Source organism: Ranitomeya variabilis, chromosome 6 (genome assembly GCF_051348905.1).
Source record: "Ranitomeya variabilis isolate aRanVar5 chromosome 6, aRanVar5.hap1, whole genome shotgun sequence".
Lineage (NCBI taxonomy): Eukaryota > Metazoa > Chordata > Amphibia > Anura > Dendrobatidae > Ranitomeya > Ranitomeya variabilis.
This window is the reverse complement of record NC_135237.1, coordinates 64,943,430-64,969,783: the sequence shown is the minus strand read 5'-3', so window position 1 is coordinate 64,969,783 and position 26,354 is coordinate 64,943,430. Positions and strand designations below refer to the sequence as shown.

General features: G+C 37.4%; 1 protein-coding gene across 1 annotated transcript in view; it reads right to left on the bottom strand.

The window, feature by feature from the left end:
• Window positions 1-26,354, bottom strand: part of PTPRN2 (protein tyrosine phosphatase receptor type N2) — a 1,208,901-nt gene that overhangs the window by 179,730 nt on the left and 1,002,817 nt on the right. The window contains exon 13 of the mRNA XM_077268574.1: window positions 16,609-16,821. Within this exon, the coding sequence (XP_077124689.1) occupies window positions 16,609-16,821 (213 nt within the window). The remainder of the gene's footprint in view (window positions 1-16,608; window positions 16,822-26,354) is intronic.

Below are 26,354 nucleotides of genomic sequence, written 5' to 3'. Positions count from 1 at the left end.
CTATGACGTACGATTCTCAGCGGGGATCCGGATCGCAGTAGCGTGTCAGACACAACGATATCGTAACGATATCGCTAGAACGTCACGAATCGTGCCGTCGTAGCGATCAAAATTGCACTGTGTGACGGTACCCTAACTGAGAGGAAGTGTGTTGTGAATTCTGCTTTTGGGTTCCCTCCGGTGGTAGTAGGTGGTAATGCAGTTGTCCCTGGGTTGCAGTCCTGGTCAGGTGTGTCTGCTGATTGCAGTTCTGACTGGGGTATTTAGGTGTGCAGGATTCATTAGTCCTTGCCAGTTGTCAATTGTTGTTGGGAGGTGTAGGACCTCTGCCTGGTTCCTCCTGCCTTTCTGCCAAATCAGCAAAGATAAGTGTCTGTTTTTTTTTCCTGTGGCACACATGCTGTGTGCTTCACAATTCAGTGCTATTCTTTGTGTTTTCTTGTCCAGCTTAGATTGTGTCAATATTTTCTCAGTCTTGTTGGATTCTCTGGAGTGGCAGATATACAGTACATTCCATGTCTTTAGTTAGATTGTGGAACTTTTTGTATTATCTGTTGTGGATATTTTTGGAAGGGTTTTAATACTGACCGCCTAGTAATCTGTCCTATCCTTTCCTATTTAGCTAGAGTGGCCTCTTTTGCTAAATCCTGTTTTCTACCTGCGTGTGTCTATTCTTCTCCTACTCACAGTCATTATTCGTGGGGGGCTGCCTATCCTTTGGGGGTCTGCTCTGAGGCAAGATAGCATTCCTATTTCCATCTATAGGGGTATTTAGTCCTCCGGCTGTGTCAAGGTGTCTAGGGTTTGTGAGGCACACCCCACGGCTACTTCTAGTTGCGGTGTTAGTTCAGGATTTGCGGTCAGTACAGGTTCCACCGACTCCAGAGAAAGTTTTCATGCGGCTCCAAGGTCACCAGATCATAACAGAAGTGGAAAGATGTAAGACAGCTCAGGGTAGACAGCTAAGGGTGGAATGCATCTGAGTGTCTGCCTCCTGTAGGCGTACACTCCAGAAAAGCATACATGACATAGCTCACAATAGCTCTGCCATCCCTGTTACAGTCTATTGGCCCCGTCGGAGCATGCATTTGGACCCCGTTTTGCGGGGAATTTCTGACATATGCCCTGAGACACAGAATGCAATGTGAAAGCACCCTAACTGCTGTACACAAATCAACTGGAAGGAGGGAAGTGGCTGAGATCTTAGGAGTTAACTCATTTCTTGGAATGTAACTTCTGCAAACTAGGCCAGGCTCTGGTGGCTGAGCTCATTGGAAACTAGCTGTACACCATGTAAGTAAAAAAATCTCTCACAGCAGAAGAATGGCAGCAAATAAAAAAAGCAAGTTGATTGCAAACTTACTTTTTTTCATGCTTTCTAACTATAGCAATTTAATAACATGCGAATACCCCTTTGAGATCCTGAATACCCTTTAATAGAAATCACTTCAAGTATATTATGTGTATAGTTCTTCCCTAGTAGCAATCAGCAGAAACCTCAGGTTTCTGAGAACCTGATCAGGTGACGTCACTGACAATGAGGATGACAAACCGTTGGTAGAATGCTGCTCAGTCTTTCTCTAGTCTGATCTTGTTTGAATAGATTTGAAGGGAAATCAGTAAGGTGAGTATTACTTTTATTATTTATTAACATTCTGAGCGGCTTTTAAAAAAATTTCATATGGGCAGATGATTAAGTTAAAGGGTTATTCTTAATATTGATCTTCTGGATCGCACCACTCCTCAGCCTTCCAGCTTCCCGTTCGCTGGTGCGTGGTGCACTTCTAATTAATTGGCAGTTTGCACAAATGTCATGGTTGCCCACATTGATCTGAACGGTGCGCCCCATGATGCAGCACCAGAGGAGCACAGAAGTGGGGGGGAGCTATGAAACTAGCCACATTCAGCTTCAGAGCAGCACTTACAAGTTCTAATGAAAGGAGCTTGTTAGGGCTGCGATCCTTGCCAAGGAGACGAGCCATCCCTGATAGATTGCAGCCGTGCCCAATAGGCAACAAGCTATAAATGATAAAATTACAAATTACACCTTTCTTAAGAATAGAGTGAAATTTTATTGAAGATAAATCTTTGCTTTAATGCACAAATGTTATAATTGTTCTCCATTTTACCACAACAAAAGTTAATGAATGATGAGACTAACTTTTTAAAGGGAATCTGTCACTAGGTTATCACTACCCTATCTGAGAGCAGCATGATATAGGTAAAAAGATCCTGATTACAGTGATGTATCACTTACTTTACTGGATGGTGCAGTTTTGCTAAAAAAAAAACTGTTTTATCTGCTGATTTTGCAGTTCTCTAACTACAAAGCTGTGTATAACCCCACCCACAACAGTGATGGACAGCATTATGCCCATGTACTGTGTACACAGAAAACTGCCAATCAGTGGTGGGGCGGGGCTACCCAGGGCTCATGAATATGGAGGACTACATGGCAGCAGGTTTACTAGTCCTCTAGTGATAATCTCCTGCTGACAAAATATTGATTTTATCAAAACTACAGCAAGCAGCCCAGTAAGTGATACATTACTGGAATCGAGGTCTCTATCTCTACATTATGCTGCTCTTAGATTAGATGGTAAAAACCTGGTGACAGATTCCCTTTAAGGGATAAAAAAGTTGCTGCAGTCAGAGCTTTAGTCTATAAGTTAGGTTCTCAAAAACATAAAAAATAAAAGCATAATAAAAAGATCTAATACACAGATTTATGTTTGATAGAAGACCAGCAGCGTTAAACCAGTTCCAGATAATACTGTAGTTGGTACAGTATAAAGGATTTCTAGCTTTTATGAACTGCAGCAAGGCTTCTTACCCCTGCCCTAAGTCACCTCCAGCAGAGAACGTTCTCCAGACATCCTACCAGGAGCATTAATTAATGATTAGTTCACTACATCTGCTACTTATTATTCCACCTGTGAATAGAAAGAATCTGGAAAACATGCCCTGCTGGGGTACATTACAACTGGATTAAGAAGCACTTCTTCTGCGTGCCACCTAGGAGGACCATGAGGAATTAGTAATTAAGATATATGTGTGACAACCCATGAGCTTTCATCTAGTAATTATAAGACTTGATTGGTTAAATCTCATTGAGAAACTTCTTAGCAATTCTACAGACAAAAAAAAGCAAGGTACTAATCTATACTATTGTAAAATTGTTTTGTAATATGCACATAAGGGTCACATTATAAGGAGACCAAGACTGTACCTGTCTTATCAAAATAGCCACTATGCACTTCTTCAATTACTAAAAAACAGCTGGCTAAGGCTGATGGACAGGTCTGGCCACATGGTCCTCCACTAGCAGCCATATTGTGCACGGGTCAGCTGCACAGTCTGTGAGGAAAGCTGTACTAACAAGTGCAGGTGGAGAACCTGTAACACTAGTAGGTGTCACAAAATCATGTCCACAATACATCTGTCACAATCAAGATAAAGTAGACAATCCCTTTAAGCAGAGGCAGACACAGACAAAAGAGGGCCCCTTGTGCAAGAACAATACAAGGGCCCTTTGCAGTCCAATAGCTCATCATAATGCACAATTCCACTTGCCTAGGTGGTGATATTGGCCCCCGCTCATCATAATGCACAATTCCGCTTGCCTGGGTGGTGATATTGGCCCCCTTCCCTCCTGGGCCCCTGTGCGGCCAATGGGAAACACTTTAAGGCTCGTTATTATTCTCCATAACACTAGCTTTGTGAGACATGGTAAGAGTTGACTACAGTTGACTACATTTCTATAATTTTATTATATTAATTTCTTGCATTGTTTTTAATGTGTTTTATTCAATTTAATCAATTAGATTCCACGTAAGGGCAGGCACTAACAAGCTTCACAGCTCACAGTAACAGGTGGATTGTTAGGATAAAAATAATTAGGTGCTTTATGATGAACTATGGGATAAGATGGGGTCCATATATAGTTCTTACACAGGGGGTCTCTACTTTCTGTGTTCACCCATGCTGGTTGGGGTTGACATTTGGCCACTGTATGTTGGTATTGTTTGAGCTACAGATGGTGGTACTTACATTATGCACCCTGCTATTAGGCTCTGCCCTTTATATTATTTTCAGTATATGATGACAGCGTCATGGTAAAGCACTGGTAATGAAGAAACTGTATGAAAGTGTTTTTTGGCCCAATGGCGGAACTAGTAGAAACCATACTGCTGTAACAAGGCTCATGGTCTCTGGTGATGGGAAGAAAACAGGCTGTGACATATGGTAGTGACGCTGGGCCCAATGCAGCTCCCTGCTCTTTCCAATCCTACAGCTGGGAGAAAAGGAGGAGTTCCAACTAATGCTAAAAATTAGGCGTTGCAACCTTTTTGGGGCAAATTGAAGACACCAAGGATGGAGCTGTTTTAAGAAATGCAGCCAGCGGAATGTATTTAATACAAATATCTAAACACTGGTGTGTTACTATAGTGGGTGAAGGAGTTGTAGTCACACCCGGGTTCTGAAACTTAGGGGTGACCAAAGAGGCGCCTTTGTCCAATATGGGAAGACTAATACTATTAAAGATCCATAATAGATCCTGTTGGAGATTTTGCATTGTGGTCCACATTAGGGTCAAAACATAAAGCACTTTTGTTTCTATCCTTCCCCTCTTACGAGTCAGTAGTTCCCCTCATCCTAGCCCTTCAATTAACAGAACCCCTCTTCCCACAGAGCACATGACCACGGATACATTGGGCCACTTTAACTTAACAGAAATATTGGTTCTCCTGATACATTGTGCTTTATTAGCTCTGGTGAATTAGGTCCATTCCCCATGGAGAACAAGGATTATGGTCATCTAAGCCAAAAAAAAAAAAAATGAATGCTGCCATCAGACTGCTGGATCAGCACTGATTCTTAGACCAGTGATTAGAGCTAGTGCACACAGCATCAAGGGAGTTGACATCCATTCAAAAAGTTTGCAATAAGCCCCTTTCTAGCTCATGATATTGTTCATATATAGCTCTGTTTTTTTTAGCACCATACGGTATAGAGCATGGGCACTGTGTGGTATGTTTAATCTGAATGACTCTATATTATACATTGTAGAGCAGAGTGAATCATCCAACATAACCATATTGTTATGATTAATGTATATCACTTTAGTTGAGTAATTAATGAGTAATTACTAGTGATGAGCGAATATACTCGTTACTCGAGATTTCTCGAGCACGCTCGGGTGACCTCCGAGTATTTTTTAGTGCTCGGAGATTTAGTTTTCAGCGCCTCAGCTGCATGATTTACATCTGTTAGCCAGCATAAGTACATGTGGGGGTTGCCTGGTTGCTAGGGAATCCCCACATGTAATCAAGCTGGCTAACAGATGTAAATCATTCAGCTGCGGCAATGAAAACTTAATCTCCGAGCACTAAAAAATACTCAGAGGTCACCCGAGTGTGCTCAGGAAATCTCTAGTAACGAGTATATTCGCTCATCACAATAATTACATATCATAATTAGAGCAGAGAATGTGGATGAATCCAATCCTTTGCCTTTACATTCACAATTCAAGTAAGACTGGATAACACTAGTGATTATATTTGCATCACTCAATATAGAAAGTTGTACCCCAGAATGTGGTGGTCCAGTATATTCCAAGAAGCCTCCAAATTGGAAGTCACTGAGCTCATAATATTATGAATAATGAGTTACCATTTTGCTTATTACATAGTACAATCCTATCTAAGCGACGAAGATTCTGGTAAAACCACCAAGAATTAATCTGTCACACAATGTGGTCACACTAGGTGAGGTGGATCCTCCAAGCCCATGGTCCAGGTCGGCACACGGGCCATGGGTGTTGGTGCAGTAGGCGGGTGTTGCACACGGGGAACTGAGTTACTGGAGGTAAAATAAAAGTCACAGGTGTGTGTCTTGGGAGGCCTTATATAGGCCTAGGAAATACAAAACAAGGGTGCATCTTGGGCTACTTGCAAAGTCCGACATGGAGCACAAGAATTTGCTCCTCTTCAATGATGGGTCATATATGAGTCATAAAGATAAATAATTTACACTGTTTGGGTCATTAGATGGGTATGGTGCCACATGATATGAGAGCCTCACCGCCCTTAATAACTCACCGGTGGCCCACAGCCGGCCTTAGTATTTTTGGACTTGTATACAAAAGCAGAAAGCTGGTTCATCTGTGCAATAACATAACCAGAGTTCATGGTGATATATTGTGTCGTCGTGCAAGATTCAATATAAGTTGCTCGACTTTGAGTCACTTGAACATAACAGGAGGACTGAAATGTGTATCCGTCAAGAGCGTAATAATGGTTTGTGCGAGCATCATTGTGCACATACAGACAGGTGCGGGGGAGAAAGCTTTTCTACCGTTTATTACATGTACAAGCCTCTGCAAGGTCTCCTCCATTTACTTAAATTTGCACCTACACTCCAGAAACATTACTAGATTCCCTTGTAACTGGATGAAAAGTGTTTGCGGCTAGGATATGGAAATGATATTGTGAGCCCCGATGGCGGCTGACACTAATGTAAGGCCATTCTCTGAACAGCGAAGGAATATGGAGCAGAAATATTCAAGGAATTTAACTGTGAAATCCCTTTTTTCGAGCAAAAGAAAAGCCGGCGGGTTAACCGTTTCATTCTCACTGTTGAACACCGCTCATATTGGGTTAATATATAATCGCATTTCACCATCACATACAATATAAAAAGCCTTCTCTGGGTTGATGCCACTTTGCATTGAACGCATGACTTGTCTTTACATGGTATACACTGGCAGGCTCCAGAACTGTGACGCCTACAGTGACAGGGTATTCAAGCAAGTCAACCACGGTCAGGATGCTAATGAATGAAAAGTAGACACGTTTGGTCACATGCAACATGCAGGCCGGTTACAGACTCAGCATGATATTCATTGTTTTTCACAAGTGAAACATCAAAATGGAAGAGCTGCACTGTGGATTCAGATTTGATGCTAACAGGATATAATGTCCTATACCAGGCTTGCCATTTCCAATGGGTTTACCCATCAGTCGGCCATTTTAACCTCTAAAAAAATAAATAAATATAAAATCTATATTCAATTCTTGACAATTTTACAATTATTTTTTTATCCCATCGATAACATGTATATGATATAGTGTAATAATGTTGTGCATGGGTCCTATATAATGTATCTGATGTAATATATAATGTAATGCACAGTGCACATGTAGCATTCAATAATCTGAAGCATGGTGCTAGGGGATTCACCAATTATGTGGTTTTGGATGCGAGGATTTATTAAACCATGTATGTAATGTGTGGTTTATAGTATAGTACATGATTATTCTAGTAGATGGTGCATGATATATTATTACGTACTGTATTGTCTGCTTGGTATGTGGACTATTAAAAAACATAATATATGGCTCATAATGCATTATATAATAATATTACACATGGTGCATACTGGAAAACTATGGTGCATAGTGTATTACGTAATATTATCCACATGGTACATACTGTAGTAACATCGTGTATTATGTAATGATACTACACATGATGCATAGTGTATGATATATTATTACACATACTGTAAACACATTGTGCATATTGTAGTCAAATGATGAACAATGTACTATGTAATATTATGCCACAAGGTGCATATTGAAGAATGCCAACCCCTGATGAAGCACATTGTTGTGCGAAACGCACCTGAGGAGGGCTGGGCATTTTCATTCCTTACTTTTGGTCAGTACTCTATGTACTTGTCTATTCCAGCTTTCACTTGGTGTCTATCTTAACATGGTCTTCATTAATGACTAACGCATTGGTGGCTTATGCGTTAGTGGTTATCTTTATTATTGTGATTATTATTGAATACCAACAACTTATTTCCGGTATTTATAGTTATCACCGTATTTACTATATCTGCTATGTGCAGTTTGTACATTGTATTTTCTAGTGATACTACTGGTCTATGCCTTCCATACATATCTATGACGCTTCATGTGGTCCCACCTCTCATTTAGTGAATTCATTTTTATCTTTTTATTCTTTTTTTTTTAAATAAAGATAGTGACTTTTTATTTTGGTCGTCTTACATGCTTCATTTATAGGTTTTGATGTATCTCTATCTCATGAAATGCAACATATATATGTTTTTGGACTACATTGGTGCCAAATTTTGCATACTGTAGCAACATGGTGCATTATGTAATAATATTACACATGGTGCATACTATAATAATCTGGTGCATAGTGCACTTATTGATAATGTTGGATATTCTGCATACTGTAAGAAAATGGTGCATTATGTAATATTATGGCATATGGTGTATATTGGAGTCACATGGTGCTTGCATCGTGTATTATGTAATATTATGGCACATGGTGCATATTATAATAACCTGGTGCATAGTGCATGTATTGATAATATTGTATATCGTGCATTATTCAGAACTTATTACATGTTGCGTGGGACTTTATGTAATGACTGAGTAGATGTTACATTATATAGTGGATTTAATATTAACGTGTCACATGGTACATTATTATAAGGTAGTAGATGATGCAATATATAATAATAAGTTGCATAGTGTATTTACTATTATTGTAGACCATGGTGCAATGTTGCATAGTGCATTAAATATTAATGTGGCATGTGGTACAATATGTCCTAACATGGTAGATGGAGCATTATGTAACAATGTGGGCTGCATGTCGTGTGATGTAATAAAGTAGTGGATGGTGCACTGTGCATTATGTAAGAATGTGCTGCATATTGCATTTATTATGAATGGGGCAAAGTGACCTATGTAATAATGCGGTGTATTATTTATAACATAGTACTCATGGCGTGGTCCTGCATGTAATAAAATAAAATAAGGTACATTTTCTTATAATGAAGATTGCATGGTGCCTTATAATAATGTGGCAGGGCATTATGTAGTACGGTAGATGGTGCGTTATACATTAATGTCTTGCATATTTTGGGCCTCATGTAATAACAGCAGTTCTTGCATTATGAAACAACATGGTATTTGGTGCATTGCGTATCATGCATTAATGTAGGAGGTGGTGCGTTGTATAATGCTTTAGTGCATGATGTCTAATGTAATAACGTAGTAGGTTGTCCACTATATGATAACGTAGGAGATGCTGCATGGTGTATTATGTGGTGGATGGTGCATCATGCGTTTTTTAACAATGAGGTTTATTACATATTAATATTATGAGGCACGATGGTTTATTATTTAACAATGTGTTATGTATAATAAATCAATCAGTTGTTTAAAACCAAAAAGTAAAAAGTCAGATACGATTCCGCTGTATGGGCTAGCAGGAGTAATATCACCGACATGCGCACTACTCTTCATTTACTACAATGGGATAGTTATTAATTCTAAGAGATGTAATAAAAAGTTAATTTGGTAAATTATAATAAAAAATAAATAAAATTGCAACAACCAAAACCATAAAAAAATGCTAATGCATTTCACATATGGAGCTTGAAGGCTTTAATGGAGTATTTATGGTGACTACATCTCTGTCTTGGGGCTCAAAGTAAGCAAAGAAATTTGACAACAATTTTCCACATAGATGTGAACATCAAAGACTTTCAACAAAGAGACAGAAAGGGAAAAAGAAGAAGATGGCTTCATACACATAAAAGCATTTTTCTTTGCACTGTTCCTCGTCTCCTGACATTTGTAGAATAATGAGGAAGCTCTTTAGATATCCAACTTCTCACTAAAATATTTCATCTTTTTCTTTTGCTTCTATTTTTACCCATGTGATGGAGGAGAGAAAAAAATGAAATCTATCGGCACTATATGCATTTTGAAAAATCTGTTCTCCTAATCTGTAGTATATAGGGAGGCGCAGTATATGAAATGAAAGAAGCCCCAATGAGAGGAGAAACAATGAGGAGTGAATGAGAATGTGGATGGGACGGGTCGTCTTTTGTGTTGCCATCACAAAGGGAGGATGGGGAGACGTTAGTCAAGGTTCACACCCATTTGACTTTAACGTTAGAATACAATTCAGCGCTTGAATTCATAATCATGGCTACTGTATGGTCCAGGGAACGTTTGACAGATGACAATACATAATGCAAAGTAAGTACTCCCCTCCCACTAGGTAAACAGCACATAAAGATACATCTCTAACAAGATAGTTCTAACAGAAATGATGGAAGCCAAGACAGGTCCTTCATTATTCTTCTATATGCAAGTGAGTGACGCCAAAGCAGAATATATCATTTAGCCAAATATAATACAAACGACTTGCATAATACAGAATACATTACAGGGTGTAACAAAAGAAAAGGCAGCATATGTTCAACAGACCAGTAGTCCAAGGGTTACTGAACTGTTGGCCTTTCTGTTAACAAAGGCCACTCCACCATATGCTGGCCAGCAGAGTATGAAGAGGGAAATTCTGCCTTTTTTGCCTCCTCACAACGCATATTTAAAGAAGGAGACAGATGCCCTACACATGAGACAGTAATAGTGGTTTTAGGAATCTTAATAAAGAAATACTTTGGTTATAAAATATTTAAAGATGGAGCGATCTCTATGTAGCACCTTCAAATCTTACTCTTCTACGTTCAATATTATTGCCCATCTGAAGTAGCACCTTCAAATCTTACTATTCTATGCTCAATATTATTACCTATCTGGAGTAGCACCTTCATACCTTACTCTTCTATGTTCAACATTATTGCCCATCTGGATTAGCACCTTCATACCTTACTCTTCTATGTTCAATATTATTGCCCATCTGGAGTAGCACCTTCATACCTTACTCTTCTACGTTCAATATTATTACCCATCTGGAGTAGCACCTTCAAACCTTACTCTTCTACATTCAATATTATTACCCATCTGGAGTAGCACCTTCATACTTTACTCTTCTATGTTCAACATTATTGCCCATCTGGAGTAGCACCTTCATACCTTATTCTTCTATACTCAATATTATTACCCAGCTGGAGTAGCACCTTCATACCTTACTCTTCTACGTTCAATATTATTACCCAGCTGGAGTAGCACCTTCATACCTTACTCTTCTATGTTCAATATTATTACCCATCTGGAGTAGCACCTTCAAACCTTACTCTTCTACGTTCAATATTATTACCCAGCTGGAGTAGCACCTTCATACCTTACTCTTCTATGTTCAATATTATTGCCCATCTGGAGTAGCACCTTCAAACCTTACTCTTCTACGTTCAATATTATTACCCAGCTGGAGTAGCACCTTCATACCTTACTCTTCTACGTTCAATATTATTACCCAGCTGGAGTAGTACCTTCATACCTTACTCTTCTATGTTCAATATTATTGCCCATCCGGAGTAGCACCTTCAAACCTTACTATTCTATGTTCAATATTATTACCCATCTGGAGTAGCACCTTCATACCTTACTCTTCTGTGCTCAATATTATTACCCATCAGGAGTAGCACCTTCAAACCTTACACTTCTACGTTCAATATTATTACCCATCTGGAGTAGCACCTTCAAACCTTACTCTTCTATGCTCAATATTATTACCCATCAGGAGTAGTACCTTCATACCTTACTCTTCTATGCTCAATATTATTGCTCATCTGGAGTAGCACCTTCAAACCTTACTCTTCTACGTTCAATATTATTACCCATCTGGAGTAGTACCTTCATACCTTACTCTTCTATGTTCAATATTATTGCCCATCTGGAGTAGCACCTTCAAATTTTATTCTTCTATGTTCAATATTATTGCCCATCTGGAGTAGCACCTTCAAACCTTACTCTTCTATGTTCAATATTATTGCCCATCTGGAGTAGCACCTTCATACCTTACTCTTCTTTGCTCAATATTATTCCCTATCTGGAGTAGCACCTTCAAATCTTTCTCTTCATTCTATGTTCAATATTATTGCCCATCTGGAGTAGCACCTTCAAATCTTACATTTCTATCCTGAATATTATTGCCCATCTGGAGTAGCACCTTCAAACCTTACTCTTCTATGCTCAATATTATTCCCTATCTGGAGTAGCACCTTCAAACCTTACTTTTCTACGTTCAATATTATTGCCCATCTGGAGTAGCACCTTCAAATCTTACATTTCTATCCTGAATATTATTGCCCATCTGGAGTAGCACCTTCAAACCTTACTCTTCTATGCTCAATATTATTCCCTATCTGGAGTAGCACCTTCATACCTTACTTTTCTATGTTCAATATTATTGCCCATCTGGAGTAGCACCTTCAAATTTTATTCTTCTATGTGCAATATTATTGCCCATCTGGAGTAGCACCTTCAAACCTTACTTTTCTATGCTCAATATTATTACCCATCTGGAGTAGCACCTTCAAACCTTACTCTTCTACGTTCAATATTATTACCCATCTGGAGTAGTACCTTCATACCTTACTCTTCTACATTCAATATTATTACACATCTGGAGTAGTACCTTCATACCTTACTCTTCTACGTTCAATATTATTACCCATCTGGAGTAGCACCTTCAAACCTTACTCTTCTACGTTCAATATTATTACCCATCTGGAGTAGTACGTTCATACCTTACTCTTCTACGTTCAATATTAATACCCATCTGGAGTAGCACCTTCAAACCTTACTCTTCTACGTTCAATATTATTACCCATCTGGAGTAGCACCTTCAAACCTTACTCTTCTACGTTCAATATTATTACCCATCTGGAGTAGCACCTTCAAACCTTACTCTTCTACGTTCAATATTATTACCCATCTGGAGTAGTACCTTCATACCTTACTCTTCTATGCTCAATATTATTACCCATCTGGAGTAGCACCTTCATACTTTACTCTTCTACGTTCAATATTAATACCCATCTGGAGTAGCACCTTCAAACCTTACTCTTCTACGTTCAATATTATTACCCATCTGGAGTAGCACCTTCAAACCTTACTCTTCTACGTTCAATATTATTACCCATCTGGTGTAGCACCTTCAAACCTTACTCTTCTATGCTCAATATTATTACCCATCTGGAGTAGCACCTTCATACCTTACTCTTCTACGTTCAATATTATTACCCATCTGGAGTAACACCTTCAAACCTTACTCTTCTATGCTCAATATTATTGCCCATCTGGAGTAGCACCTTCAAATCTTCTTCTATGCTCAATATTATTACCCATCTGGAGTAGCACCTTCAAACCTTACTCTTCTATGCTCAATATTATTGCCCATCTGGAGTAGCACCTTCAAATCTTCTTCTATGCTCAATATTATTACCCATCTGGAGTAGCACCGTCAAACCTTACTCTTCTATGTTCAATATTATTACCCATCAGGAGTAGCACCTTCAAACCTTACTCTTCTACGTTCAATATTATTACCCATCTGGAGTAGTACCTTCATACCTTACTCTTCTATGCTCAATATTATTACCCATCTGGAGTAGCACCTTCAAACCTTACTGTTCTACGTTCAATATTATTACCCATCAGGAGTAGCACCTTCAAACCTTACTCTTCTACGTTCAGTATTATTACCCATCTGGAGTAGCACCTTCAAACCTTACTCTTCTACGTTCAATATTATTACCCATCTGGAGTAGTACCTTCATACCTTACTCTTCTATGCTCAATATTATTACCCATCTGGAGTAGCACCTTCATACCTTACTCTTCTATGCTCAATATTATTACCCATCTGGAGTAGTACCTTCATACCTTACTCTTCTACGTTCAGTATTATTACCCATCTGGAGTAGCACCTTCAAACCTTACTCTTCTACGTTCAGTATTATTACCCATCTGGAGTAGCACCTTCAAACCTTACTCTTCTATGCTGAATATTATTACCCATCAGGAGTAGCACCTTCAAACCTTACTCTTCTACGTTCAATATTATTACCCATCTGGAGTAGCACCTTCATACCTTACTCTTCTATGCTCAATATTATTGCCCATCTGGGATGGGACAAAGTAGAAGGTTGTCAAAAATGACTAATCATGTTTTACTTTAATGATGTTTATGTTTCACTTCATGACTGTATGTGTCCAAATGATTGAAAAAAACACTTTTCATCATCTTAACATTCAAAAAAGTCAAGCAACCGATTTTAGACACCTCGTTAATAATTTAATCTAAAGATATATATATTTTTTAATGTATTCAATTAAATAAAATATATACACCCAATAACTTTGTATATAATTCCAAGAGAAGCAATAATTTGACGACAGCGGTAAATATTAATGGAAACCATATTAAGGGAGTGATTATTAATAACCTGGGCTGTAGCCACATTGACAGTGCATGGGTGCATGGTATTCACTGTCAGAATGCATTGTGGGGATATGGCAGCAGAACAAAGGGTTTGAAGAAAGGACCTGGAAGCTTTCTTAAAAAAAAAAATATTCAGTGGTAATAGGATTAACAGGTGCAGCCCTCTTTTGCAATTTGAGCAATAGCATTTTTCTAACGTTATGCTTTGATTTTACACAATCGGTAAAAACTCCTACATGGGGTGTCTATTTTTCTTTTTTTCTTAGCCAGTTATGAGTTTTTAACCCATATCCAACCTTGGATGGCAATAAACTGATGGAAGAGCAGCAGGGGGTTACAGAGGTGGCAAGTCAGGTGAGAAAATGTGCATCCCACGTAGCCAGTGTTGCATCACTAAGCGGTGCTGATCACCCAGGCAAGTTACACAGGCATTTTTCTAATCACCTTTAATGGGCGCAGTGACAAGTACCATGTGTGCCGCTCCGAGCTGGTGTTTACTAGACCCTCCCAGAGCGTGTTTATAGCATCCTAAAATACCATAACAATAGGGAGAATAAAAGCTGGTGATGGAATAAAACTAATCACGTCTGCTAATAAAAATGGTAATTAAAACGCAACATGCTTCCTGGGTTTGTTTACTAGAGAACATTATTCCATGAAGAAAAGTGGTGATAAATTATCCAATTTAGATTTTAATATTAAGTACCCTATAGAAAAAAAAATAAAGCAAAAAATTAATGTACTGATTTTGATTTACAATCCGCTAATCAGAAATGTGTTCCTTCCGTCAGTGTAGTTACCCTTCTAAAGTTTAAAAAAAAATCGACTTCATTTTGAGAATTCTATTCTATTAGATCATTAATTCTTCATCTATATGCATTTATCTTAATTGTTGTTTTTTTTTAAATAAAAATGTATTTATTTTTAATGTTTTCAGGATTAAATAACACTTTCTGTCACCACTACCATAAATTCAGTCCAATTTATGTAGTATGTACTTTCCAGATTATTAAGCACACCATTACTCATTATAAAATCAATATTGATTTAACCAATATGCCCACAAGAGATATATCTAAAAGGTCACATACAAGAACTCAGATATTTTTTTCTGCTTCCAGTATAATTATGTATATTATTAATTGGAGCTGTCACAGGGAGTTTTGAGTTGTAGTAATATTATTATTATTTTTTTATTATTATTATTTTTCAGTAAAATTTACAACGTGCTTTACGAAGAAGGGACGGTGATTTTGGTAAAGCTTGGATTAAAAAAAATAACCCTACAGTATAAATATTTCATTTATGATGGACTGTACCTTAGAACTTATCAGAATAAAATATGGGCAGTTTAACAAATTGTGGGTGTTGTGGTCATGAGCCTATATATTTGGATGAAAAATATAATTAAAAAATCTGACTTCTATAATTTACTGTACTGTACATAAATAAATAATCATTATGATACAATGAGATGTTAGAGTGAAAAAATAAATAAATCATATATCTACACATACAAATATATATACATATATATATATACAGTATATATATCCACACATATATGTATATATTATATATATATTTGTGTATGTATATATATATATATATATATATATATATATATATATACACATGTACCCATGTTTATGTAGGCGTTATATATATATATTGCAAGTATATATATATATATAATATATATATATACACACGTATACAGTATATATATATATTTAAATACACATGTATATATACATGTTATATATATATATATTATATATATATATATATATATATATATATATATATATATATATATATATACACACAACACCCACCAAAGAATAAAAATACATCTAGGACAAAATACAAAATATAATTGATAAATCAATGATAATACTTTTGAATGCCTCGGATAAGAATTTAATCATTTTTCATTAGTACATATAGTAGAATAATTACCTATTCTAGAATCTCCCCCAATAAATAATATATTTCCAATAAAATGGTCAATGTACTTCATGCATAGCTTTAATTCAATTTGCGAAATAATGGAAAAGGTAATTATCATCTCTAGATTTTTTCCAAGGAGGCTTCCACATTAACCCTTGCCATCTCGAATGCAATATATACATCAATGACACCAAACCGCCTGATTTACTACATATTCACTTTAAAAAAATATTATTCCCCCTAAAGCGGCAAAACATATTTGAAAAGTTTAGTGATACTAACCAATAAGCCAGAATTTGTAAAATCCTAATTTCTATAAAACGTAGACTGTACTCCGCTTCCCAATAAGTGACATATATAAGTTGAGTGACTGTAGAAATAATTTCCGTAATAGTAATGTCATCATTTTACCTGGTAAGTGCTGGTGGCATCTGTATTGCTGTCAGTGCCCAAGGCAGAGAGCTTCTCCTTGAGTTTGTGGTGGGACTGGTGACGCAGGCAATAGATGACCCCAGAACCAGAAAGAACCCCGATAATACAGGCAATAGAGATCAGAGTCAGGATAATAAACTTAGTTGAATCTTCTTCTTCCAAACGATGAGGCAAAAGCTTGAGTTTGCTTTTCTGTGGGAAAGGAGAAGACAACAGAAAAAGGTCACAAACTGAAAAATAGTAAAAACAGAATAGTAATTCTCCAAAACAGACAGTAATTAACCATAAAGTAATAATAGGTAACCACAGAGTAATGATCACATTGTTTAGAAAGCTCAGTATGGAGAGTTAAGAAACACAAGGAATCATTACGAGTCATATAAGCTTCTGACTTATCACAGAGTCCTAGATCTGGGAGGAAAACATGAAGTAAACTTGTACCTGATGAGAGGATGCATTGAGCGGTAACACCAATCCATGGGTTAGAGTAGAGCACACATCAACGCATAATCCCTGGACTGCACTCTTCTTGCATCCATGCGGAAAGTTGTCCAATAATTCCCCCTCATTAGCTTCATTATAAAGGTGTATTAGCAACAATTAAAAACCCAACAGGAAAAAAAATGTGAAAAGCCTGGGCAGGCAGATTGCTGCAGGGCGCTGTGGGCACCCTTCCCTGCTCACAATTAGCAGAGAAATGAATTGGGGAGCAGTGCTGCCTGCTACAAGATGAGGACAATTAGCAAACTCTTTCCAGCACCTCATTTCGCGTGCTAACAAAATGGATTTTTCCCCATGAATGCCTGCCTGGCCTATTCATTATCTCTTGTCTATTAGTAATTTTCTGCTCCGTATTCAGCTGGCCAGCTCTTAATGTCCTCCTGTCTTGCAGTGTACACAGTGCCTCTTATGTTAGGCCCGGTCCATTTTTATCTTGGCACCATAAAGGACACCGAAGCAATTATCGCCAGTCTTGACTGTAAAAGCTTGTCATTAATTAGCCGCTTGCCTTCAGTGCAGTGGATTAGCTATTGCATAGGCTGAGTTAATGGAAATGGACATTCAATAAGACTCCCAAGCTCTTCTCGCCTGGTTTCAGAGGAGGAGGATTGTTAGGTTTGGCAGCCCCAGGAGGTGGATAGAAAAAGAGAAGGAAGGAGGAGGGGAGCGATTGAAAACCCCTCTAAGCTGAGCAGAATGGATCTGAGATGCATGTGTGGCTGAGAATACAGCTCATTGTCAGAAGCTCGAACAAGTCTTCGAAAGCCCCACCCTGTGATTCGATCCTCCCATCTACCCCCCTATGCAAAGCTACAGCCATGGGTGTGTACCCCTAAAACACAGCCAGCCCTTTAGTACGATACAACATTTTAACAAGTCATCGAAAAGACGGGGATCCCTTTGGCACAAAACATGATCCACCCCTTCCTCACTATTGTCTACCGAAAACTCATGCCATATCAGATGTAAAAAAAAAGTCTTCACCTCGAACAAATATTTAAAGGGTTAACTGAGAATTTAAGATACCGTGTGAGGCTTCTGCCAAAGCAAACGTCACTGCGAGCAACCACATGAAGGCAGTGCCAAGGAGATAACTTTTCCAGGCTCCAGGCACATCGCTTACAACGCTTCAAATGCCACTCGACGGTGAACTCCCATATTCACAAAGATTTATATCAGATTTTATAGTCTACAAGATAATTATTGGCTACATTACATCGATTTATACCAGCATATCTGACCTGTTCACTGTAGCATAACCGGGACTGGGAATATTACGATACATAACAGGAAGACGAAGATTCAAACCTCCAGACAAGCCAGAGACTCCACCATACTCGACATAAAGAGCAGAGATTGACATGAGCTTAGAAGACAAACACAACCATATGCCATCCAACCTTGCAAAGATTTCCTTTTCTTTTAATTGCCTTGGCCAGTGTCTGCCCACAGTAACAGATCTAGTCACTGCTTACATTGCGAGAGCTGACACAACCACACAGTCATCCACACCAACAATAGTAACCCTACGTGATATATGCTTCCTTGGATTTACTCCATAAATCTCGACTTGTCTGAATTACACTTTTTTTTTCTTTCTGGTTAAAAATGTGTACACCTACACATCGCTGTCCACCATCTCCTGTCTCTGCCAAGCGGAGTCATTGAAGTGTTACACATCTACCCAGGGATCTATTCATACTCTCAATCAGGGGGCGTGGGTGCATTGTGGTTATATTGGGAATAAAAGAGAATAATTGGCAATTCTTAAAAAGAAGAAGAAAAAAGAGTGGAATTGCATTCTGATAACCCGTTCAGTGCTGTAAATACTATATTCTTTTGTGGCTAAACCAGTTTCCAAGACATTTTAGACTTTAAAAGCGGCAATAGGGTATAAAAAAAAAACATTTGACGAAAATTATGTACATTTTGGAAATGTTTTGCAAAATATCAAATTCAAATTTACCTTTTTGAATAATTGGATAATAATTATATTCTATGTGCAATATACCATTCATCCTAACAATCAAAACACTTCCTAAAACGTGGTTTAGGTTGACTCGGATTGATACAAATTCAATACTGAATTTTGGACCCTGGAAAATCAGAAATTCAAACTTTAAAAAATATGAAAAACAACAACGCAAAAAAAAACCACATAGAGCATTGGGCTTGAGTTGCGATTTTTTGTTGAAATTTTTTTTACTAATATATAAAACTAATTTAGACAGTTGTTTGTTGACAGATTGGAGAGAAATAAGTTGAGTTGGTGGGAAATGATTCACAGGTTCCAGTCTATCAGCCACGTCAGTAATCTGTGGTCACTGGACAGGAGCCTTAAGAAACGCCTCCTACCTCCCGGCATCTGTGACTCTTCTCTTGATTTGTCGCCATGGCGCAATGGATCATATATACGTCACACCGCAACACTGATATTGTGTCAGGTTGATTAATCAAAAGAAGAGCCGGGAATGCCATCAGGTATGAGGGAGATCTCAGGGCTCCCGTCCAGCGGCCATACATTGATGAGTAGTCAATGGACCGGATCCTACTTATCGAATAGATGACCATCAACAAGATGCAAACATATACAATCACATCCTATGCAATCAAACCAGATTCAATCGTAATCACTAAGATGATCCAAACTGAACATTTTGACCAACATCATGCATTTGCTTGCCAGGAATCAAAACAAACTTGACAGCAAGTAATAATATTAAGGGTGGTAATAATAATAATAATGCAATACTTCTTAAGCAAATTAAATTAGTACAAAAATATCTGAAAAGACATGGCTGCCTCAATGTCAAATGGTCAGTAAATACAACACCTATCCAGCACAGTCCAGTATTTCGCCACAGAAGCCCAATGTGGCTTAGGCGCGGCATCAGGCTATTCAGTAACATTGCACATCCTGAATAATAACGCTTTACTTCTTAAGCAAATGAACTTAGTACAAAAATATCTGAAAAGACATGACTGCCTTAATGCTTTATGGTCAACAAATACAACACCAATCTGGCACAGCCCGGTATTTTGCCACATAAGCCCAATGTGACTTAGGTGTTGAAACGGGCTATTCAGTAACATTGCACATCCTGAACCTGAAAGTTCACATGAAGAATGCTCATGTTTTAAAGCCAAAAATTGATAGGTGTGGCGCGCTACACTCTTTGCGTAGGCAAATATTCATAAACTTTGTCTGAGAGACGCTGTGCTGCACAAGTAGTATAGGCACAGAGGCGCGATATTGAGCGTTGTCAAAGTGGTGGGTGCAACATCAGTGCACAGTAAAAAATGAATATTAAAATATTTCTATACGTCTGCTAATTTTCTCATTTGACACTATCCAGATGTAGCAGCCACCAACACGGTGGCCGGCATGGTACATTAATAGCATTTCCAAGCCAATCTACGATTTTCACCTACCGCAGCCATCAGGTTGACGGCTATTACATTGGTATATACATTTATGTAATGTTGCAGATACATCAGCTATTTTATCTTAACTTGCTGAGTTATTGTAGTTCACACACAATTTTTCATCAAACTCATCTAATAGTTAAAATAAAAATTAAAACATCCCCGAGATAGTAGAGAGAACACATTAGAGACCTCCAAACAACAAAGAATATATATATATATATATATATATATATATATATATATATATATATATATATCTACTGACTTTAGGAATCAAGCCTCTATAGAGTTTTCTAACTCAACAGAACCTTTGCCCCAGCAAACAGAAGTCAGAGTTCACTTATCGTCCATCTTGTGAGTTCTGCTGGGAGGGAACAAAACGCTGGGGTAAAGGGTTACAATCTGCATTTAAACAGACAAGATTTTAGGGTTTTTTTATAAGAATTTTTTTTACTTTTAATAGAGCCCAAGACCATGCGTGACAGGTCCAGTGATACAAGGGCCAGTGATCCTACGCACATCTCCTGTAACCGTTACCTTGCTGGAGAGCACTCACTTCCTGTAACTTTCCATGCATTGTTTCTTCTCTCTTTGGTTGCACATTTCCAGTAAGTACTGACACTCTGTTACCACTTTATCCATATATTGATATTACACCTATTTATATACTTCTCCTACAGTTTTACATAGGATATTATATTTTTATAATTAATACGGTCAGACTTCCAACCAAGTTTGGTTTGTCTATAGGGCTGAATCTATTTTTTTCTGACATCACCGCACTCCTAATAGGTTTTAGCAGGACCACCTGCTGTTTCATATAATCTCCTTTTCCGTGTTCTCTATCTGGAAACGAAATACAATGACTAGAAAGACGAGTTCTATGTGATGTATGATCATGTAACAGTATGATTGCTCAAACAGAAAAAAACACATACGAGCCCGCTGTGCCAAACTCACGCTGATGGGGATCATGCTGGAACTTGTTGTGAAGCAACAGTTGACGAGTCACAACCTGCCTAATAGCTATAGCCGTATTGTCATATATTTTTTTCATTTTCATTTTTTTTTTTTACAGTGCGATATTGCCCTGTACTCGGAATAAATGACCTGATAACATCCAGCAACAAAAGCCACTCCATGACTCATGTTATATACAGTGAATCCGCCTCTGGGAAGACCACCCTCCATATATTATGCATATTGGGGCCCTTGTTAACACAATCGGACCACAGAGGTTTTACTGCAGATCTTCTAAATATACATCAAAGGATGCAGCTCCATGAATATTGAATACAGAGGTCATATATCTATTCCTATTCATATGAAGCATGGTATGTAGATTTATAGGGGCAGATATTTTCTATTTATCAGAACGTTGGAGGGGGAAAGTGAGGTATCTAATAATATTAATATCTATCTACAGTAATTACCCATCTATTTATATACCTATCATCTATCTAGTCAATGTCTATCTATCTACAAAATCTATCATCTAATATCAATCTATTCAATGTCTATCTCATTTCTATGCCCTACTAATTCATATTTATTAGTCTATGTATTCACTTTACCCATAGATTATTTAATTTAATAACTTTATTTCAATCTATTTATGTCTTCAATTTCTATATTTTATCAAATATCTATCTATATCTATCTATCCCATATCTATCTATCTATCTATCTATCTATCTATCTATCTATCTATCTATCTATCTATCTATCTAATAAAGAAGAAGATGAAGGCAGCACACCAATGACAACGTTTCAGTTCTAGCTGAGAACCTTTTTCAAGCCTATCTATTTATACATCCAAAAAAATGGTGAAAAGACCCCAACGTATCAGAAACATTTCTCGTATTCAAATCCAAAAAATGGGGGCAGAACTCCAAAGTCAGGTGGTGAGAAAACGTATTTCAATCAGCAGATACATTTCGGCTCAAAATAGCAGAGCGTTTCTCAAGCATTTATATTCTATCTACCTAATATCTATCTATCTAGAAGGAAAAAATGGGAAGCAGCACTCCAATAGTTACCCAAAGGTTATGGTGGACTTTATTTGGCCCACATGGTGTGGCGACGTTTCGTCTCACATGAGCCTCTCTCAAGGCTTGAGCCGAAACCTTGCCACGCCATGTGGGCCAAATAGAGTCCACCATAACCTTTGGGTAACTATTGGAGTGCTGCTTCACATTTTTTGCTTCTATATGTTTGGCAAATATACGGATAATTTGCTGGGGAGGCCTGTGCACCCATTGATTTAATGGTGTGATGTTCCAATTTTTCTAAGAATATCTATCTATCTATCTATCTATCTATCTATCTATCTATCAATCTATCTATCTATCTCTACTTATCTATCTATCCCATATCTATCTATCCCGTATCTATCATCTATCTATCTATTCCAGATCTATCTATCTATCTATCTATCTATCTATCTATCTATCTATCTATCTATCTATCTATCCCATATCTATCTATCTATTTATCCCATATCTATTTATCTATCTATCCCATATCTATCTATCTATCTATCTATCTATCTATCTATCCCATATCTATCTATCTATCTATCTATCTATCTATCTATCTATCTATCCATCTATCTATCCCATATCTATCTATCTATCTATCTATCTATCTATCTATCTATCTATCTAATTGCAAAAAGTGAGAGCAGCACAGAAAAACAAATTCAGAGTGCAAAGCCCCTCAGGCATGTACCAAACCTTATAATAAGAGTCCAAAAAGTCAGAGGCAGCACACCATTGCAGATAAATTTCAAAAAGTGTTCAGGTTTTAATAGCCCATCATGGCAACGTTTCAGCTCATAAAGAGCCTTTCTCAAGCTATCTATCTATCTATCTATTTATCTATCTATTTATCTATCTATCTATCTATCTATCTATCTATCTATCTATCTATCTATCTATCTATCTATCCCATATATCTATCTGTCTATCTATCCATCCAATATATATCTATCTATCTATCTATCTATCTATCTATCTATCTATCTATCTATCCCATATCTATCTATCCCATATGTATCTATTAGTGATGAGCGAATATACTCATTACTCGAGATTTCCCGAGCACGCTCGGGTGACCTTTGAGTATTTTTTAGTGCTCGGAGATTTAGTTTTCATCACCGCAGCATAAGTTAGCCAGCATAAGTACATGTGGGGGTTGCCTGGTTGCTAGGGAATCCCCACATGTAATCAAGCTGGCTAAGAGATGTAAATCATTCAGCTGAGGTGAGGAAAACTAAATCTCCGAGCACTAAAAAATACTCGGGAAATCTCGAGTAACGAGTATATTCGCTCATCACTAGTATCTATCTATCTATCTATCTATCTATCTATCTATCTATCTATCTATCTATCTATCATCCACCTTCCTGCCTTTTGAGGTTTTGCCATTCACAGGCATTCACCATCTCATGTGTTGCCTGTGCTGTTAATGTTGTGATAAGTATGAGGCACACATCATCTTTTTCTCTGAATCCCTCCTGTCAGTTCGGTGACTTCCTCCATTCTCCATGTTCTTGAGAGTAAAATGTGGATCGTGCAATCAGGACTGTGCTGGGGAGAAGTCTGGGTTAATTAGAGGCGTCCTGTCAGGAATCAACTCAAATTGTGAGAGGGCTGTTTAAATATTAATGAACATGACATTTACAGTCAGATGTTTTCTCAAAGTAGAAGACTTCTACTCAGTGCTGGGTCAGCTCCTTATAGAGCTCCGCGCTGTGTCGTCTGCAGCATCTTCTGTCTACAGCAAAATATTCAATGAACTATATTGATAACTGCAGCATACCCCATGGACATTCAGCAGGAAAGACCCCACATTTTGTTTATCAGAAGGAAAAAGACCTAAAAACGGATTATTTTATGTTTTTCAGTTATCTATATCATCTATCTATCTATCTATCTATCTATCTATCTATCTATCTATCTATCTATCTATCTCTATCCATCCATCCCATATCTATCTATCTGTCTATCTATTACCTATCTATCTATCTATCTATCTATCTATCTATCTATCTATCTATCTATCTAATATCTATCTATCTATCTATCTATCTATCTATCTATCTATCTATCTATCTATCTATCTATCTATCTATCCTCATACACTGTAGCTGCTCCATTTCAGGGTTCTAAATGCACTACATGAGCCATGAAGTAGATTAATCAGGTGCTACAGGTTAAAATAAAGAATTCTCTTAAATTTTAAAAATGTTCATGCGGAGTTAACTTTGTGCAAAAAATAATGAAAATAGTGTATATATATCAAGTTGACTTTTGGACTCCATCAGTCCAGGCTAAGCCCCTTCCTCTGTTTACCGGTTCATTACAAGGCTTGCCCCATGTATTAATGACATCATGTCTAATAAATCTCACCCAGCATTACCCATATGGCAGATAGCAGGTGAGGTGTCAGAGTCCTGCTCTGGGGCTTAGTATTCTGCATCCCTATTAGCAGAAGGAGCAGGAGGAAGGGTGAGGCTGTGTACCCCGGGTGTGAAGATCCTTTGTGCTGAGGGAGGCATTGTTCCTCTGTGCAGAACAAATTGTACTTGCAAATCCAGTATTCACAGGCCCCCTCCAAACTGGGGATATCAAGGATTGGGAGAGGGGGGGATACTGGTGTGGTTTGAAAAATGCTCAACTCTTTGGATATATCTATCTATCTATCTATGTATATATATATATATATATATAATCGTAAAACCATTGAATGCTATGAATGCTATGCAAAGTGCAATTGACATATGCTGGTTTATAGTTTATAGTGACGTTTTAGAAATACCTAATTATACAGTGTACATACAGATAAACACACAGAGCTATATACATTTACACTACACATATAAACATATACTGACCTATTTTTGCTTGGCCTCTGAGTGGTTGGGCACATACTATGATATAGATGATATCTATGAGTGGCCGGTCAGAAATTATAGTATATATATATATATATATATATATATATATATATATATAAGCACAGAACATATATATACAGTATATATATATTTGTATATATATATAATAGTATATCATATATATATATATATATATATATATATATAGTGCATATATATGATATACTATTATATATCTACTGTATATATAGTGTAAATAAATATATATATATACATATACGATAATATCTGACCAGCCACTCATGGTATATAATCTATATCATACCATAGCACCTGACCAGCCCCTCACAGGCCAAGTTAATATATAGCAGAACATCAGTTTCTAATCAATTCATCAATCCATTTTTTACACCTTCTTGCGCAGAAAGATTTAGCAACCATTTTCCAGAGTGACATATAGATGATTCCTCACTTCAGAAGCCTTGGGAAATCCCATGGATTACCAGTCCCAATCCCAGCTGTATAATCCAGTGGAGCACGAAATGCAGATGAGTTTGCTTTTGCTGCTCTCTATATGTCATCCATTACATTTAGGTCTATACTTTACATGTGCTGATATCCAATATCCACTGGTTGCAGGCACCACCATAGCTTATTGTATCTAAGCGCCACATATATAGTCATATTTTTCCATAACTGTGATCTCTTACATAACCCGAATTTACCCCCTAAACGTCATCGGTGCAGTCTTTTCAGATTCAGATAAAAATATGAGTAGATATTTTACTTAAAAGTATATACAAATACAAACAAAATAATTAAGAAAACATTTTCTAAACTCAAAATCGTTATTTTATATAATCTACAGGTTCATAGCTATTATTTTCTTTATTTT